Raw genomic sequence first — 20,251 nt, forward strand, 5'->3', positions numbered from 1 at the left:
AACACCCACTCCCCTCCTCTGCCCCGCCCCATCTTGTGTGAGGTGTTTTACCTAAGTATTAGAGGTCAGAATTTAGCCCAAAGGAGGTAGGGAATCCTAGGAAGATTTTAAAGTTACTCTCTTTCCCTGGGAAAGGCTTTAAACATCGATAATTCAACTTATTTTTAAAAATTTTAATGTCATTCAACATGGGTCTAACAAACCTGAACTAGCACATTGTTAACTTACACCATCCCCCCAAAAAGCATATTTAAAAAAACACGTTAACAAGGTTAATATCAAAATTAAGCTACCTACATACATTATGACTATAAATTTTTCTAAATGAGCCTAACTATCCTTAAGACCTGGAATTTTAGGACATAAGGACAAGTCCTGCTCATGAATAGTAATCACGAGGGTAATCGTAAGGGTCCAAGTCGATCAGCACCGAAGTATGAGCTCTGTTCAGTCGTGTTGGAATTCCTTCAGCAAGGAGTGTTCTCAGCGTGGACACATCACCAACTAAGCGGTTCACCTTCGGATAACCAATGAGTCTTTTCAGGGGTACATAAAACCTCTTTCCCACAGAGTAGGGTTTGGGGGACTTCTCTATTTGGGCTACTTGGGCATCAGTGAGGAATAACCCAGGCCGTCTGACCAGGCTCCTGTCAATGTCTTCTTCAGACTCGGGTTCATTGGATTCCTTTCTCTTGAGAATCCAGACATACTTCTGTCTTATGGCTTCGACTTCTTTTAACACCTCCGTACACAGTACAAACAAGAGGAAGTGTTTTTGCTGCAAACTCGGGAATGAGGCTGTGAAAACCTGAAGGCAAATAGAAATGCCAAACTATAATGAGAGTCAAACTACTGACATAGATGTTATCTGATCTGCTTTTAAAAATTCTAATTCTCAAGATCAAAGTCACAAAAGCCAACTACGAAGTCACACTATTCACCAATTCACACTAACCCAATGTTCCTATACTTGATATTAGAGGGAAAAAGGTAAAAAATTTTGTTAAGAGAAATATGTTTATTCTTCACCATACCTCCTGAACCCAAGCAAAAGGGTCTAAGAAGCTCAAGCTTGGAGGCTCAGCTGCAGTAGTCATTTCCTGAGCCACGCTGTGGCTGGAGGAAGTCTGCTGGTATTCCTCTTTCCTGCTGCTGATCCCATCAGATTACAACCGGACGGGGGCCGGGGCGGGGGGGGGGGGGGGGGGGGGGGGGGGGGGGGGGGGGGGGGGGGGGGACCTTGCTGGCCCCAACAGCTTGGAAGCTTTCTAGGATTCCAGATCTTTCTCTGCAGTGTGAGACGTGGCATAAGACCACCAGGACTGCAGTAGACCCACCCTGACACCATTTGTGGGCATGAAGGATCTTCCTCCAGTCGATCTCAAAATAAGGTCATTTTTACTTATCCCTACAGTGGGGACTCTGTACCTAATCTATGTGCTTTTTTTGCCCTGGTAGCTACCTCACAAAGAATACTCACAACTTGATAAGTGTGTTCCTCTGGCTGTGAATCCGAGGATCCAGTTGGTTTTGCCACGATCCAGCTGCCAGGCTCTGGTTGCTTTTTCTTGAAGATCCCTATCTGGGTACAGTATCCAACATGCTTAGCCCATGGTGGTGGAGCACCCACACCAGTAAACTCTACAGTGTAATTGTAGAGTTTTGCCACATTTGAAGCCCTGAAAATCACAAGAAACCATTTTCTGAAACTTAGAGGTTCTGTTAAAGAATTTCCCCTAGAATAGAGCATAATAAATACAACTAAAATACTTCCCAGTTGCAAATTCTTACAACACCAGGTAGTGCCAAATCACAGGGTTTGCTTCCTTCTGAGGGGCTTTAGGATAATGAGTCAGTTCCAAATAATCACAAAGAGAGAGAAAGGGAAAGTTACAGAACAGAATTTAAGAGTAAATAAGGAGACCATGATGCCTACAGTCCCAACACCCGTTTGGGTTTGCAGTTATGCTAGAAACCAGAAACATGACCACCCTTCAAGCTCCTGGGAGGAATCACCCCTGCACGTGAGGGCGTGAAGCCCATCTTCACTGCCCCACACCCTGTTCTGTCTCCTCATCTGCACACCAATATGCCTCCTGATGCCAGGCACCACATTTCCACGCTTGCCTGTGGGACATAAGAAATAAACTTCCCCATTTCTTTTGCCCGAAATATGCTGGTCGCTTTAGGATCTTACTAATTGCTAAGCTGCATCCTGGGAATTTTATTAGGATAAAATACTTTCAGTAATGCATAGGGGTCAAGATTGACTTCATAGCATTTGAAACTCCTGTGAGGTCCCCCAGCCCACCCCCCCAAAAAAAAAGCACTTATGAACTCACCAGTGCTGAAACTGCTTTTGGTTCCACTCAAACTTGTGATCTGAATTTCTAAAGGTTGATGCTGGAAACAGGGGATTGAAATCTGAGTTTGGTGTGCTGATGACAACCATACCTGGAGAAAAGTACCCAAATACGACTTCGGGAAACTTGGCCAGATCTTCAGAATCCAAATGTTCTATTCTGAAATGGTTAAAGGGAATGACAAAATAAGTTATCTTGCCAGTATTTTCCTAGTTGATTTAGCCAACAGTTTCTATCTCTACATTGATTCATCCCTTCTCCGAATATATAATAATACTTACATGACCTAAAATCAACAACTCACTCTGCCCTTCAGCCACATTGCCCCTCACTGGCAGGATGCAAAGACAATCACTTCTATGGGAGACCAGGACAGTGAATGTATAATGAGAAGAGAAAACAGACAAAGCCAGACACCGGATGTATAGCCAAGTGCCAGAGACGACATGCGAGGTCCGCAGCAACAGCAATGAACAATGGATTCAAGGATGCAAGGGGGGGATGGCAAGCTCCCCAGGACCCCTGCAGGGCCGTAAGCCCAGAATATAGGTCTTAAATAAGTTGTGGGCTTCAGCAGCAGATCCCAGTAGAGATCCTCACCCACCTCCAAGGACAAGATCAGTTGCCTACAGGCAGCCAGTAGGAGCATACCCCTTCACTGGGGGAGTTATCAACATTAGCATCACGGGGGAGAGACAAATGGACGTTGGGCCTCTGTGAATGGAAGCCCAGAGAAGGACCCAAACACCCTTCTACAGTATCCCAGGAATGCATAATCACCAAGAGCCAAAAAAGTGAGTATTCTTATTAAAAATGAGGTGAAGGGGACTGGTTATTTAACACCCCTGCTCTTAATTACATCCTGAATTAGGGGCAAAAGGCCATAATGAGTAAAACCTACCCTTAAGTAACTCAGAAAAAGTATACGGGCGAAAATAGGTGAATCTGGATAAAGGGTGATTCTGGCACTGCTTGCAGCTTATCTGTAAATTTGAAATTTCTAAATTAAAGCCCCAAAAGATGCTAGTAAAAAGCCAGTCTGAACTGTCAAGCATATGCTTTACAAATCTGAATTAAAAGGACTTAAATCTAGTTAGGACACTAATTTAAGGAGACTAATTCACATTTTTCTAATAACTTCAATACAGTAAGAATACTTACAATTCAATACATGTTATCAAGTCAAATCCAAGCAAACGGGAGTCTTTCTCTACAGCAGAGCCACGATACAAGACAATACTCAAATCAAGGTCCCTAGGACCTAAATGATCCCCTACTGATGGAGACAACCTATCACTGCAAAAATATAGAAGAAACATTTCAACATTCTAATTTAGAGTATTCACCAACTAGAAGTCTGATAATCACCTAACCTTCTGAGGATTATCTCCCTATTATCTGTTTTCCATGACTTGATGTATTAAGCACCAGGTCATAGAGTTAACTTCCTCTCAGAATTGGCTAACGAGAACCAGATATTGAATATTGCCTTTGCTCAATATTTTTGGTCTTCCCACTCCCTCTAGATCAGTGATTTCGACTTTTCCTTCTTTAGAAGAAAAACATTCCTGAAAAAAATTGTAGAAGTCAATATAGAGAGAGACTGGAGAGCTGCTCTGATTTGAATTAAATTAAAAGATCGGGGGCAATTTAAATCTTCTGTAATGTGTTGCTGTGGGGTCCAGCATTAAAGAAATTAGATTTTGAGGCATGTGGGTGGCTCAGTAAAGCATCCTACCCTTGGTTTCGGCTCAGGTCATGATCTCAGTTCATGAGTTCAAGCCCCCAGTGGGACCCTCTCCCCCTCCCCAACTCCTGCTCTCTCGAAATAAACTTAAAAAAAGAAAAAGAAATGTAAGGTTTTGCCATTTGAATTACCTGTTCCAATCCAATAGACGGTCCATGAGGAGATCTACCCCAACAAGTTCTTGAACACAGCTGTGGAATTTCAGCATGCATAAGAGTGTGGCATTACCACACCCCAAGTCTGCCACCTACACATGAAACAGAACACTGAACATGTATCTAGAAGTTAAATATGACCAGAAACTTTATAGAGAAGTGGGTATCAGAAATAAATTACAATTTAATAAACCATTATATGGCAAGATCTTTTTTGGTAGGACAAAAGTACACAAAAAGGAAATTACTCTGAGACATTAGCCGGAGTGGGGGTGGGACAGATTTGTGGACTGTTACAAGTAAATTCTAATTCAGGCTGAGTATCAAGAGCATCCTAGGGGCCTGGCACAGGCGCACCACATGGCAAGCAGGTACCCTATACAAACCTTATACTTCTCAGCTTCATAATGAAGACAAAACAAGGATGCCCACCAAACATCAGGACAGAGCCGGATTTTTACCAGTGCTTTATAATTTATCTACAGTCTTGTCAATCTATTCCCCTTATTGTAAATTTCATACAATCCTTAAGTGGATTTTTTAATCATGCCCTAAAGTCTTCATTTACCACAGGTGAATCACCTAAATTTCTGATTGCCACTTTAGGAAAAGGAAATTAAGATAAAACTTAATCAAATGACATTTAAAGGTACCTTTAAAGGTACCCAGTCCCAAAGATGACCCAAATCAGCTTCTAGTGTAGCTAACTGGCTCTAATCCAGTCTAAAGGGGATACCTGGGGATTTGAACTATTTCTAGATACTCAGACATGAAAGATTCCATATATGTTAAAATGCACAAAAAGGTTTCCACAGGGTTTAAAAAACAGACTAAAGTTTACCTCAAAATTCATCCCATTAGAAAACTAAGATCATAAACTCTCTATTACAGCCATTACCAGGTTGCTTTAAAAAAAAAAAAAAAAAAACCATTAAGGGGGCACCTGAGTAGCTCAGTCAGTTAAGCAGCCAGACTCTTGATTTCAGCTCAGGTCATGATCTCACAGTTCAGGCCACCATCAGGCTCTGTGCTCACTGTGTAGAGCCTGCTTTGGATCCTGTCTCCTGGCCCTCCCAACTCACCAGGACTCTCTCTCAAATTAATAAACGTTAAAATTTTTAAATTTTAAAAACAAAAATTTAAAAACAAAAAGCCACTAATTCTCGTCTGGAAAAGGGGAATACAACTATACTTTAGCAATAAAGGCACATTTCAGGGAACCTGAAACCTGGCAGGCTCTGTGCAGAGAGTGGAGATTCTCTCCCACTCTCGACCCCTCCCCCACTCAGGCTCTCTCCCTCTCTGCCCCTCCCCTGCTCACTCTCAAAAGTAATTTTTTTAAGTTTATTTTAAGAGTGAGAGAGCATGCAGCAGGGGATCACAGAGAGATGGAGAGAGAATCCCAAGCATCAGACTGTCAGCACAGAGCCCAATATGCGGCATGAAACTCAGGAACCTTGTGAGGTCATGACCTGAGCTGAAATCAAGAGTGTGATGCTTAACCTATTGAGCCACCCAGGTGCCTCTCAATATAAGCTTTAAAAAAAAATAAGGCATATTCAACCTATACTCAGCCCTCAAATGTGTTTTGACTGCAAAGCCATGTCCTTCAATGTTTTAGGTAAACCACAATGTTGTGCCCTTAGCCACATTCAGTAATTTTCTTTCCTGAAGCAGGCACACTTATGGGGGAGAAGAGTTACACAGCAAGCATTTAAAAAACCTAGTCCCAGAAAGCAAATTACAGTCTTAGCAGCTTTAAACTGTATTTATATAGTATACCTAATTTCTTATTGGCCCAGCTAGCTAAAGCTTTTCTTCCCATACACTCCTTAACTTGAAGGCCCCTAGTCAAGAGTTCCCTCCTAGAAAACAGGATAGCCTCAAGGGAATTACATTGCACTTTCCAATCACACCACCCTTTCATCCCACTTCCCCATACCCAGTTTATGTAAAAGCCTTTTTTCCAACTACTGGGATACATGTAGATCTTATGGACAATGTTCTCCCTATTGCCCTAATCTCTTTTCTTCCTTGGAACAAATCTTTGCATAGTGTAAACATACTTGCTAAATCCTTAGGGTTTTTTTCCTATTTTTTGACTACACATTTCATAAGACCCTCTTCAGTGTTTTCAAAGTGTTTTCTCCACACTGTCAGCACAGAGCCTGACATGGGGCTTGATCTCACAAACCATGAGATCATGACCTAAGCTGAAGTCGAGTCAGATACCCAACTGATTAAGCCACTCAGGCACCCCAAAATAAACTTTTATTTTTAAAAAAAGGAAAAATACTTACCTTCTTGGGTTTATATTGATTCACTATATCCTTAACAAAGAAGTATCTTTGTTTGTATAATGGAGGTCTGAACTCAATCACATTCTTGCGGGCAACAGTGCTTTGCTGAAACTTTATAAACCAAAAAAAAAAAAAAGTAAGTGTTCTCAATCATGCCCAACTTCAGAAACTCCACCAGGAAACACCAGCTTCATTTCCCCAGTCACTTTGTAGAATACCATGACCTTTCAACCACATCTCCTAAAGTCACTGTGTGGTACTACATTTCCTCCCCAGTTCATCTAAGCCTTCTCCTGTTTTTTTGAGAATCTGGCTTTATGCTTCCCTAGAGAGTTTAGAGTCTGCTGAAAGCAAAATTCCTAATGAATGCATAACAATTCTGTCTCCTCGCCACAAGGGACCTATAGTGGAGTGAACTGCCAAAGCCAGTCCAGGTAGACAGGAGACTGAAAAATACTTCTTGACCCAACTGAAGTCAGGCTCCTTAAAACCTCTTCTGACTAGGCCTTGACAAGTCTTTGCTTAGCCCAGTTTTTACCAAGTCAATTGAGAGAAAAATTCCCCACCCTTAACTCATTAAACTCTATCTGATCAAATTCCTCACCACCACTTTTGCTATCTGATCCCCCTGAGCTGCCTTAATCAAGATTCCTGTTAAATCTTAGCAAGACCCAACACCCTTGTGGTCTCTACTCTTCCACTGTTCCCCACTCTTTTCATAGGCTATAAGTCCAGAGCTGTTGCAAATAGGGAGTTAAGCCCAAATCCACCTCCCCTATTGCCATGCTTATTTCACAGTCCTTGAAAAGCCTTCCTTTTTCATTGAGCTGTATTAATAAATCACTTCTATAAATGTCAGAATTTCTTTAACATGAGGAATGCTTAATCATAACATCTGGATTAATTAATTAATCCAGAATAGCTGTAAAGGTTTTTTAAGTAGGCTTCACACCCAGCACACAGCCCAACACAGAGCCCAACCTGGGGCCTGAACTCACAACCCTGAGATCAAGGGTGGCGTATTCTACCAACTAAGCCAGCCAGGCACCCCCAAACTGCCTTCAATCACTTGCTTACACGTGGTCAAAATCAAATTTCTTCAGACCAAAATGTCCTCAATGCATCAGGCTCTGAGCTGAGAGGAACCTTCTTCTGATTCTGCCTCCCTCTTTCTGCTCCTCTCCCACCACCTCGCAAAAATAAACATTTTTTAAAAAATGTGCCTAAGGTAGAGTTTAACAACTGAAAATCGTTTCACTTCAGATACACCAAATGTGAAAGTCCAACTATGTAGATTCTTGTTCAATCCCAACCAATACCCTGGGAAACGCGAGGGACTGAATCTGATGCATTTTATTTCTAACTACCTCAGAATACCCCTCAGGGATAACTCCTACAAGGAGCATTACCTCTTCCATGCTGTTTTTTTCCATTTTGTTTCCAAGTTTGAAGTTTCGTTGAGACAAAAAGAGCAGATTTCTCCTTCAAGTATCAGCAGTGGCTCTTCCGTAAAACACAAAATTAGTTCTCATAAATAGGGGCCTGGACAAGAAAGAACTGCATTGATCAACAAGGAAATTAAGTGTCTGGCTTCAGCTCAGGTCATGATCTTCTGGTTTGTCAGTTCAAGACCTGCATCAGGCTCTGTGCTGACAACTCAGAGCCTGGAGCCTGCATCGGATTCTGTGTTTCTCCCCACCCCCACCCCACCTCTCTCTCTCTCTCTCTCTCTCTCTGCCCTTCCCCCGTTCACATTCTGTCAAAAAATACTTTTTAAAAATAATTTAAAAAAAAAAAAGCAAGGAAAGGGAGAAAGCAGACTTCCTTTTCTTTATGTATTACCATTTAATCCACAGAATTTACTCACTATGGTTTCAGATAAGAAACAGGCACAGAAAGCCCAAGTGACTTTTCTCTAGGACAAATCTAGCTAAATGCAGTAACACCCATTCTTCCCTGTTCCTGTTAAAGTTAATGCAAACTGAACAATCCTATCCATTGTGACTCTTGCATTAAAGCCCTCAACTTCAAAATTTTTAGGTAGGTTCCACAACCAGCATGGGCTTGAACTCAGGACCCTGAGATCAAGAGTCTCACGCTCTACTGACTGAGCCAGCCAGGCACCCCACCTCCCCCCCAGAATTTCTTTCAAGCACTTGCTCACACATGACCAAAATCTAATTAAGAGGATATGGGGCGCCTGGGTGGCTTAGTCGGTTAAGCGTCCGACTTTCGCTTAGCTCATGATCTCGCGGTTCGTGGGTTCGAGCCCCGCGTCGGGCTCTGTGCTGACTGCCAGCTCAGAGCCTGGAGCCTGTTTCAGAGTCTGTGACACCCTCTCTCTGACCCTCCCCTGCTCACGCTGTCTCTCTCTCTCTCTCTCCTAGAAATAAATAAAAATATTTTTTAAAAAAAGGATAAAAATGCCCTAAATAATTGATAAACTAAACATGTCAACATCTATACAATTCAGATGGACTTGAAATTAAATTTTGGTTCTCAGCCTAAAATGTAAGCATCGTGTCAATCACCTCACTTTTCAGTTATTCACTAAGTCCACCCCAATGCCAAGGTCTGCATGGGGCACCCTCCCCCGCACGTCTTACCTCCGCGTAAGAAGCTGGACCGCAGCAAAGCAAAGCGCAGGGAACACTGCCTGGGCCCACGGAGCCGCTAAGGCATTTAGCTCCGGGCCCCGCCCCTGACGCCTCCGCAAGCGCCGCCTCGCCGCAGGGCGTTACCCGCCCAGACCCACACCTGCACCGCCCACACCTGCGCCGCCGGCTGTCCCGCGGGACTCGCTAATCTTCAGCGGTAGGTGGCGCTCGCCGGCCCCGCGCCCAGCCCGGTCCCTCTCTCCGGCCCCAGGTTCCAAGGCGTCGGTTTTGCGTCTCTTAACGGCCGCTGTGGCGCATGCCCCGAGGCCATTTTTCTGGCAGTCCCTCTGAACCTCCGTAAGACCACTGTCCCCGCCACGTCCCCCCACTGGCGCGCGGCTGCGACCCGCCCCGGCCCCTCCAGGAGCCGGACTGTTGAATCGAGGCGGCGGCGCCGCAGGCGCGTCTGCGGGCCGAGAGCGGGGCGGCGGGCTCGGCGGCTGTTGGGGTCCTGGCTCTCCCCGTTCGCAGCAAAGAACAGAAAACGGTCCCCGGCAGCGGAAGGCAGCCAGGTGAGCGGCCAGGCGGAGCTCGAGCGGGCCGGCGGCTTGTGTCCGAAACGGCCGCCTCTGCGAGCCTCAGAACAATTCCCAAGGGCCTGGAGAGGCCTCTGGGCTGGGTCAAGTTGGCCCAATAACATCTGAGCTCAGAAGAACGTTCTTGCAGCCCCCAAACCTCCAACTGGTAATTTACGCATGCCGGGGAAGCAGCTGTAGGATCTCCTAATTCCCCTGCCGGACGTTTAACCTGACGCTTTGTAATCGCTCACTCCTTTATCGTACGTGGCGGTGGAAGAGTTTAAGGAGGGGGAGAGGAGGGATGCGAAGCCCCCGCCATTGGGAAAAAAATATTTTTACTCCATTTTAAGAGACTCCGAAGCTGGTGTTTACTAATGCATTAATAATCCTCTGATATACCATAAACTATATATTAGGACTGTACTTTCAAACACAGCACCTGCAATATGCAAAGGACAGTGCTAACAGCTTTGGAGTATCACGAGGATAGATTACACAGTTCTTGTTTTTGGTGTTTTGAGGGGTCTAGTCTCATAGTAAAAAACCAAAACCAAAAACAAAAAAAACACATAACTCAAGCTTCACTGAGAGGTTCCTGTTGGCCTGGGGTAACTGCAATTTCAACAGACTGTCTTCATTAGAGTAGCATATTCCTTATTACAGAATGTATAATTTCAACAGAACCTTACAAGTTAATAAGTAAATTCCACTTCTGGGTATTTTTTAATTAATTAAGCAAGAAGGCCATTAGACCGAGGCGACTCCAGTGCCTTCGCAGCCCTACATCAGCAAACCTAAACCTCTTAAGTGGCTCGAGGTTAAAACATGGAAATCTAAGAATGTCCAAGGGCAAGCAGATCACTAGGCTTTCCCAAATAAGGTCATTGTTTAAGCCGTAACCAATCAAATAATTTCCCTGCTTTGCTTTGGCATCTTCCTTATCAAGTCTTCTAGTTCCTGACGGTGGTTAGGACCTACCTGATCTGGATTGATCTTCTCAAATTCCTGAAAATGTCCATATGCTTCAGTTTCTCTATTAACGGTATATATGCAAGAGAATTAAAAGCAGAGACTTGAACAGATATTTGTATGCCAATGTTCACAGCAGTATTTAGAGTAGCAAAAGGTAGGAACAACCCTAATGCCCATCAATAAACAGAAGCCGCATATACATATGAAATACTGTTCAGTGCTTAAAAGGAAGGAAATTCTAACTTACTCCAATATGTTTGAACCTTTAAGACATTATGCTAAGTGAAATAAGCCAGTCACAAAGGGACAAATACTGGAAGGAGGCAAGGCAAGAAGAAAAAATCATTTTCAGGAGCACACTTAAATGGATATCAGATTTTAGTCCTGTTCATTGTCTTTGAGGTTTTGTTAACTACCTGCAGATGGCTAGATCTTGAATTTTTCTAGTTTGCTCCAGTATCTGACTCTGTAACATTATCAATTTTCTCCTATCCTTCTGACTTGGAATCAGAAGAAAGTGTTCTTTTCCAAAAGCCCTGAAAGCTGAGCTGGTTAATTTGATATGAACTCCATGGAAGTCACCATAACAGTTCATGTGTGGACAGCCTTTGTGCCTTGTTATGTGGGCCAAACCAGAAAGTTCACTTGACCACCTGGTGGCATCACCAGACATATTCAAACTGCAACCCAGGAAAATCTATGATCACACTGCCTCTCCTCACTCGGACTGAAGATGCTTCAAGTCCAACATCTAGAAATCTTCTCAACTAACTGTCTTTGCACCCAAAAACTCACTTTATAGTCTGTTCCCTAACTTCTATTTTTCTTTTATTGGGGCACCTGGATGGCTCAGTGGGTTAAGCAACTTCCGCTCAGGCCATGATCTCGCGGTTCATGAGTTAGAGCCCTATGTCTGGGCTCTGTGCTGACAGCTTAGAGCCTGGAGCCTGTCTCCCTCTCTCTCTCTCTGCCCCTCCCCCGCTCATGTGCTGTTTTTCTCTCTCTGTCAAAAATAAACATTTTTTAAAAGTTTTTTAAAAAATAAAGAAATGTCTCTTATTAAATCTTGTTCCATATAGGCTTGACTTTGGGATCTCACCTGCAACACCACCTCCTGAAATGAGGTAGAACTCTGTAACTTCTTCTTGGGGTTAAGAGAGTGGCTCAATAAGGGGTGCCTGGGCGGCACCCCCAGTCAGTTGAGCATCCAACTTTGACTCACGTTGTGATCTCATGGTTCTTGAGTTCGAGCCCCACATCAGACTCGCTGCTGTCAGCACAGAGCCCGCTTGGGATCCTCTGTCCCCCTTCCTCTGAGCCCTTCCCTCTCTCTCAAAAATAAACATTTAAAGGATGTCTAGGTGGCTCAGGTCCTTGAGTTTGAGCCCTGCATCAGGCTCTGTGCTGACTCAGGCTCTGTGAGACTGCTTTGGATTCTGTGTCTCTCTCTCTGCCCCTCCCACACACTCACTCTCTCTCTCTCTTTCTCTCTCTCAACAATAAACATTAAAAATATGCAAGACAAAACTCACTCTTGTTTACTGTGCTTTTCCTGGTAATCTTCCATAATTAGCCTCCCCCAATACGCCTACCCCAACATCTTTTATCTTTATTGAAGATGGTATTTAAGGTCCTGGCTTGGGCTTTCTCTGGGAGTTACTCATTCTTCCCAGGTATCTCCCGTGTACACCTGAGGCATACATGTTAATAAACTTGTCTGTTTTTCTCTCCTTAATCTATTTTTTAAGTAATCTCTATACCCAACATGGGGCTCAAACTCATATCTCCAAGATCGAGAGCCACATGCTTCACTAACTGAGCCAGCCAAGGGCCACCCAAATGTTTTTTATTACAGGGGTCTCAGCCAAAAACTCGGAAGGATAGAGGGAAGTATTTTTCCTCTTCTTCAGTATGAATCCACATATATAAGATACTTAAAGTAGTCAAGTTTATAAAGACAGAGAAGTAGAATGGTGGCTACCAGAGGCTGGGGGAAGGAAGGAATAGAGTGTTGTCCAATGGCTACAGAGTTCAGTTTGGGATGCTGGAAAAGTTCTGTAGATGGGTAGTGAGGTCTTAGTTGCACAACAGTATCAATGTACTTAATGCCACTGAACTACATATTTTAAATGGTAAGTTTTAGGGCACCTGGCTGGCTGAGTCGGTTGGGTGGCTGACTCGATTTCAGCTCAAGTCATGATCTCAAGGTTCATGAGTTCAAGCCTCACATCAGGCTCAGCACTGACAGCGAAGAGCCTGCTTGAAATTCTCTCTCCTCCTCTCTGCCCCTCCCCCACCTGGGCATGCTCTCTCTCCCTCCCTCTCTCAGAGTGTCTCTCTCTCTCTCAAAAGTAAATAAGTGTTTAAAAATTAAATAAAATGGTAAGTTTCAGCATAACATAGACTTGTTGAATCAATATCTTATACAACTGGGAAAAAATTTGTCAGTGTTCTATTTTACCATAATTTTAAAATATTTAAAGAATGTTTTAAGTTAATCAATAACCTGTAGTGGATTCCTGGATCTAGAGTTTTTGCCTTAACCTGTTAGCCAGCTCATTTATGAACTTAATTTCTCCTGTCCAACTTCCTCTCCAAGTTTGCCTATTTCACCTTTTTCCTGGTCTCCTGCTCTCTTTCTGAAAATCCTCCCTGGCTCTGTCCATTTCCGCCCTTCCCATATTTGGACAGTCACCAAATCTTGACTTCTTCAAGCTGTCAGTTGCATCTGTTCCTCCCGTGGCCAATACCTTAGCTTACTCTTTGTCATCTTGTTTTCTCACTGTACCTCATCTTAACTTCTGCCCCCAGATTCTAAGCCCCACTGAGATACAGACCCTGCTCTATACTTTCAGAATGTGTTTTAAGTCAAATAGGCCAAATAGATCTGTCCCCACCCACCACTGTTTCCTTTCTCTTCACCCTACATCTTTTTTGCCTTAGCACTTAATTGCCATTTGATAGCCTAGTATTTGTTCACTTGCTTATTGTCTGTTTCCTCCCTCTAGAATATTAGCTACTAAGGACTTCGTTTTGTTAGCTGTTTTATCTGCAATGTCTAGAGCACTGCCTGCCTGGCACAGAGCAGGCCCTCGGTAAACATTGCTTAGATGCGTTAAAAAATTATTAGACTTAATGCCCTCTGTCTGTTGCTACTTATTATTATTGTAAAATAAAGTCTTGGAATTGGGCCAAGTACGAGGAGATCTCTGGGTGGATGCATGCACATCTATAACAAGGGTTTCCATAATAAATTCTGAGTAAGTTTGTAAGAGTGCTTTTATTTTTTTAAATGTTTATATTTGAGAGGATGTGCAATCAGGGAGGGGCAGAAAGAGAGGGGGACAGAGGATCTGAAGCAGGCTCTGTGCCGACAGCAGAGAGCCCAATGAGGGGCTCGAATGAACCATGAGATCATAACCTCAGCCGAAGTCAGATGCTCAACTGACTGAGCCAACCCAGGTGCCCCTGTGTGTGTGCTTTTATGTGTGTGACAGAGAAAAAGATACACACACAACAGGTTATGTTCTCATAACTTTCTACATGATTATACTGATTTTCTTTATAGTAAAAACATTTTTTTAATATTACTCTCTAACCTTTGGAAATTTACTTACCCTTTTTGAGTGTCAATTTTTTCAGTTGAAAAGTGAGAAATAAGATTACTCTTTCAATATCTATGTGGAATGTACCTATCATGGACCGAGTACCGGTTTGAGTGAAAAAGACAAAGGTCCTTCTTGTGGCTCTTCTAGTCCAGAAGCTGCAGGTATGTAACTGGGGTGCAGGGGTGCAAAAGCACCTGGCTACGGGCGTTCCAATCAGACCAGGCTCGGCCACTCACTGCTCGCAAAATCCAAAGGTAGAGACGAGCGTTGGTGAAATGAGAAAGGAATTTTTTTTAGTGAGGCCTACACCGGGAAAACAGAGGACTAGCTTATCATCTCCAAAGTGCTGAAAACACTTTTTAGGTTAATGTGAGGGAAATGTGGGACAAAGGTGGGTGGTACAGGTAGGTGGGCAGTAAAGGTCAGGTCAGTCATTGTGTTGAGGTCAATCACTCAGGGTCTTGCTAGCTCCAGGCAGTCTTTTTATTGTTTGACAGGTAGTTTTGGTTCCCACCAAGGGATGCTTTGCCTGCCTACAGGGTCTTTTGCCTGAGTTAAGAGATAAGCCGGGAAGAAGAATTTAGTTAGAATGTACTCACAGGTCAAAATTGAGGAGTCTGCCCTGCAAGAAGTGAGGAGAGTTATCCTGGATGCCAGATTTATACTCAAAATAGGAAGAAATATTTAGAAGTCTGGAGAGAAGATGATTCTATGCGTGTAAAAGGAATGTAAACAGTTTGTGGCCAGAAGAAGATTATGACAGATTAAGATGTACAGGCAGCTATCTCTGCCCTCAGGTCCTGTCCCAGTGTTTTAATAAAACCACCTTTTTTGCATGGGGGTGGAGAATTAAGATGCACAATTCATTACTTTTTTTTTTTAGTGTATTTATTGAGAGAGAGAAAGAGAAGGGGAAGGGCAGAGGGAGAAAGGGGGACAGAGGCCCCTGAAGCAGGCTCCAGGCCAAACGCACAGAGCCCGATGAGGGGCTTGAACTCATGAACCATGAATCATGACCTGAGCTAAGTCAGATGCTTAACCTACTGAGCCACCCAGGCACACAAATTCTTTAAAAAAAAAAAAAAAAAAAAAGATGCCCAAATTTTTTGGCGCTCTTATCTGTAAGTAGAGTCTAGTTCTTCTCCTTTTGAGTTTAAATAAGTTTTATGATTTTTACCAATGAATATAATACCAGAATGCCAATTTCAGGCCCAGGCGTTAAAAAACTAGTAGCTTTGGAGAGCATGGGTTGTTCAATCAGTTGACCTTCTGACTCTTGATTTTGGCCCAGGTCATAATCCCAGGATCATGGGAATGAGCCCTGCATCAGGCTCGGTGCTGTGTGGTGCCTGCTTAACTAAGATTCTTTGTCTGTCTCCCTCTGCTCCCTCTCCCGGACTCACACTCCCTCCTTCTCTCTCTCTCTCTCTCTCTCTCTCTCTCTCTCAAATAAAAAAAATTTTTTTAAGTTTTTTAAGAAACTAGTACCTTCAACTTCTTGCTTGTCTCTTGGAATCCAGGTGCCATGCTCTGAGGAAGAACAAGCAGCCCCATGGAGAGGTCCACAGGCAGAGAAACCAAAACTTGCCCCCCCCCCCCCCCCCCCCACTTAGCTGACAGCATCAACCTGTCTTGCTTAGCCATGTGGGTGACCTGTCTTAGAGGTGAGTCCCCCAGACCCAGATAGCTAACTGTGTGAGGGCTACCAGAGCAACTTTGCTACACACACAGAGCTGCAAATATCTTGAGAATTTACATACGCCCAGGTAGCATTTGCCAAAGTCTAAGCAGTGTGGATACAGAAAAGTCAGCTTCCTCGGGGGCCTGGCTAGCTCATTCGGAAGGGCATACAACTCCTGATTGTGGGGCGATGAGTTTGATGCCCATGTGGGGTATAGAAATTACTAAAAAAAATAAACCTAAAAAAAGAGTCAGCCTGAAAGGAAGGAAGGAAGGAAGGAAGGAAGGAAGGAAGAGAGAGAGAGAGAGAGAGAGAGAGAGAGAGAGAGAGAGAGAAAGAAAGAAAGAAAGAAAAGAAAGAAAGAAAGAAAGAAAGAAAGAAAGAAAGAAAGAAAGAAAGAAAGAAAGAAAGAAAGAAGGAAAGAATCAGTGCCTTTCCTCAAGTTGGAACAATAGGGTATAAAATTCCAGAGTTCCCCTGAGGTATCAGGCTGTCATCCATAGTACTTGACCCAAAATTGCACTATTGCCTGTTTTCCTCCCAGTCCGCCTCCCCCATCTCCCTCATCAGCTTCTCCCAGAAAAATTACTTGCATATAAATCTTCCTGTCTCAGGATCTGGCTCTGGGAGCAGGACCAGAGAAAACCCCTCTGGCTGTTTTGTGGAGAAGGCATAGGAGGCCCCTAAGAGTGGAAGCATCCTGACCATTTAGAAGGCCATCCAGGAAATCAGAAGAGTTACAAGAGTGGCCTGGACTTCAGGACAGCAGGGAAGGTGTCATGATGTGGACAGAGTTTCACCTTGAAAGTGAAACTAACAGAATTTCATAATGATATAGTGGATTATAAGGGGTAGAAAGGAGGACTGAGGGACGGTCCCCAGCCTGTGCACCTCTGCTCGCTGTAGCAGTCCAGATGTGGCCTGGACATGCAGAATGACGCAAGCAAGTTCCTGGGCCTGTACAAGCTGAAGAAACACTGCCAGCAACTACTTGATCCTGTCCAACCACATGAACAGGACTGAGGTTGACAAGGTGAGGTCAATGGGCCCTTCAAAATCTATGCTGTCTCCAGGGCCATTCTCAGGAGGGGAGAGGCAGATGCTTCCATTCTGGATCTGGCCAAGGCCAACAGCATTACCTCAAAGAACTTCTGACTGGGGAGGGTCACTGATGTGCAATATTTGTCATAAATTGTGGCACCCGCCCAAAAAAAATATTTACCAAGTTTCTGGCATGATCAGTTGAAAAACTGGAGGTACCATTTATTAGATGTAAAAGACTATGGAGGAAAGAGGATGGGAAAGGATTGAAAATCAAGCACTGGGGCACCTCAGTGATGAGCATCCGACTTCAGCTCAGGTCATGATTTCACAGTTTAGGTGAGTTCCAGCCCCAGGTCATGCTTGCTGCTGTCAGAGCAGAGCCTGCTGTCAGAGCAGAGCCTGCTGCAGATTCTCTGTCCCCCTCTCTGCTCCTTCCCTGCTCATGTTGCAAGATTTTTGAAAATATTTGTTTTGAGAGAGAGAGAGAGAACATGCACTCAGGAGCCAGGGAAGGGCAAAGAGAGAGGGAAAGAATCCCAAGCAGGCTCCATGCTATTAGTGCAGAGCCTAATGTTGGGCTCCATCTCACAAACCATGAACCGTAAGATCATGACCTGATCCAAAATCAAGAGTAGGACATTTAACTGACTGAGCCACCCAGGCACCCCTCAAAGTTTTTAATTCTTTAAAGGAAGAGAGAGGAGGGGCGCCTGGGTGGCTCAGTCAGTTGAGCATCCGACTTCAGCTCAGGTCATGGTCTCACAGTTTGTGAGTTCGAGCCCCATATCGGGCTCTGTGCTGACAGCTAGCTCAGAGCCTGGAGCCTGCTTTGGATTCTCTCTCTTCTCTCTGACCCTCCTCTGCTCATGCTGCCTCTCAGAAATAAATAAAACATTAAAAATAAATAACGTAAGAGAGAGGGGCACCTGGGTGTCTCAGTTGGTTAAGCGTTCAACTTCGGCTCAGGTCATGATCTCATAGTACATGGGTTCAAGCCCCATATTGGGCTCTGTAATTACAACACTGAGCCTGCTTGGGATTCTCTTTCTCCCCCACTCTCTTTCGTCTTCTCACTCTCTCTCTAAAAAGAAAAAGGAAAAAAAAACTTAAAAAAAGAGAAAAACTATGTTCAGTAAATGTTTACTGATGACCCACTCTGATAAATGTTACCCCACCTAACAGTGTTGACCACTTTGTTCGCTTTCAAGAAAAGACTGTTGGAGGAAAAAACAAAAAGAGATGAATGGTTGTTGGTTAGATCCTTAAGACACTGAAAGTCTGTTTTTTCCCCTGTTCCAACTGAGTACAAAAGCCATTTAAAAGCCACCAAAAAGGGCACCTGGGTGGCTCAGTTGGTTGAGTATCTGACTTTGGCTCAGGTCATGATCTCACAGTTCTTGGGTTCAAGTCTTGCATCAGCTGTCAGCGCAGAGCATGCTTCAGATCTTCTACCTCCCATCTCTCTGCCCTTGTCCCACTCGCACTCTCTCAAAAATGATTAAAACTTTACAAAAATAAAAATAAAAGCCACCAAAAATGAAAATTTCTAGAAAAATGACAGAGGAGTTAAATGTGTCTTCACTAGATCTTTGTTTGTCGCCGCTCCTAACATCAGACATTAGATGGCTTCTGATTGAATCACATCGCTTGTCACACATTTTATCATGATATTCTAAATTTATGTTTTATTTATTCCTTGAGAGAGAGAGAGACAGCATGAGCAGGGGAGGGTCAGAGAAAGAGGGAGACACAGAATCCAAAGACAAGCTCCAGGCTCTGAGCTGGCTGTCAGCACAGAACCCGATGCAGGGCTCGAACACACAAACCATGAGATCATGACCTGAGCTGAAGCTGGACGCTCAATCGACTAAGCCACCCAGGCACCCCTATCATGATTTTTTTTTAAGTTAATGGATTTAAAAGAAGCATAAAATGCTGCCAAAGCAGTACTGTCAGAAACCATTAATCTTTATCTATCTGCATTGTCCAGAGTAAGGAAAACACTGAACGGGAAAGAATTGTGCCAGGACAGCCATCTAATCTACCTAGCCAATACAAGCTGCATTACAAGGGCAAGCTAGAGTGCCTGGCTGGCTCGCTCCGTAGAGCTTATGACTCTAGATCTCTGGGTCACTGGGTGTTGAAATTACTTTTAAAAGTGGGGAGAGCAAGCTAAAATTATTCAGCAGTCTACTCACCACTTAAGAAAATAAGGTACTCATTGCCAGTCATCATCTTTCATGTTTTGAATACGGCTTTTCAACAAATGTGTTGATTACCAGGGTTACATAAAGCACTAGGTAGTGCTTTGGGGGGGGGGGGAATAATATCTTACTTCAACTGCATATTCCTGGAGTACATGATAAATACTCAAAAATGTTTATAGGAAAAGGATTCAGGGGCAATGCATTTGCAGAGGTTACTTTCTCTATGATGCATTCCCAGATATCTCTTGATATTACTGAACAAGTTCTCTTAGTGTTTCCATGGACCCTGGTTGGAGACAAAAATATGAGTTACAGTGGGTGAAATAAGTACTGTGAGAGAGATAGGTAAAAACCAGTGGGATCATAAATGAGGAGACAATTCATGCTGGCTTTGATAGGAGTGGGTCAGAGAAATCTACAGAGAGGTGGCTTCTTGGCTGGGCTATGTAGGGTGAAATGAGGAAAAAGGAATTCCAAGGAAAGGAAATAAATCAAGTCACAAAGAAATGAGTTAGAATGCCTTCTTTTAATTTAAATTTTAGTTAACATACAGTGCTATATTGGTCTCAGGAGTAGAATTCAGGGATTTATCACTTACATACAACACTCAGTGCTCATCCCAAGTGCCTTCCTTAGTGCCCATCACCCATCTAGCCCATCCCCCACCCACATCCCTCCATCAACCCTGTTTGTTCTCTGTCATTAAGAGTCTCTTGTGGTTTGTTTCCCTCTTTCTTTTTTCCCCCTTCTCATGTATTCATCTGTTTTGCTTCTTAAATTCCACATATGAGAGAAATCATATGGTATTTTCTTTGTCTCTCTCTGACTGGTTTATTGCTTAGCACAATACACTCTAGCTCCATCCACATCATTGCAAATGGCAAGATTTCATTCTTTTTGATCACCAAGTAATATTCCAGCGCGTGCGCGCGCGCGTGTGTGTGTGTGTGTGTGTGTGTGTATACCACATCTTCTTTATCCATTCACCATTGAACATTT

General features: G+C 43.6%; 1 protein-coding gene and 1 pseudogene across 2 annotated transcripts; one reads left to right on the forward strand and one right to left on the reverse strand.

Moving 5' to 3' along the window:
* Window positions 1–137: 137 nt before the first annotated feature.
* HENMT1 (HEN methyltransferase 1) lies at window positions 138–9,335 on the reverse strand. 2 transcript variants are annotated; one of them, XM_039254964.1, is made up of 8 exons: window positions 9,172–9,335; window positions 7,975–8,107; window positions 6,566–6,676; window positions 4,242–4,357; window positions 3,525–3,659; window positions 2,343–2,522; window positions 1,481–1,679; window positions 138–832 (listed from the first exon to the last, which is right to left on the reverse strand). In XM_039254964.1, exons 2-8 carry the CDS (start codon window positions 7,996–7,998, stop codon window positions 380–382), a joined length of 1,218 nt encoding a protein of 405 aa, XP_039110895.1. In that variant the 5' UTR covers window positions 7,999–8,107; window positions 9,172–9,335; the 3' UTR covers window positions 138–379. The 2 variants fall into 2 exon arrangements, with proteins under 2 accessions (XP_039110895.1, XP_039110897.1); XM_039254966.1 differs by having other exon boundaries at window positions 138–808; window positions 9,172–9,333.
* Window positions 9,336–9,551: 216 nt separating this feature from the next.
* On the forward strand, window positions 9,552–17,226 carry LOC120247173 (annotated as a pseudogene).
* Window positions 17,227–20,251: the final 3,025 nt, after the last annotated feature.

This window comes from Hyaena hyaena, unplaced genomic scaffold, assembly GCF_003009895.1.
Source record: "Hyaena hyaena isolate Hyena2069 unplaced genomic scaffold, ASM300989v1 scaffold_504, whole genome shotgun sequence".
In the NCBI taxonomy this organism is placed as follows: domain Eukaryota; kingdom Metazoa; phylum Chordata; class Mammalia; order Carnivora; family Hyaenidae; genus Hyaena; species Hyaena hyaena.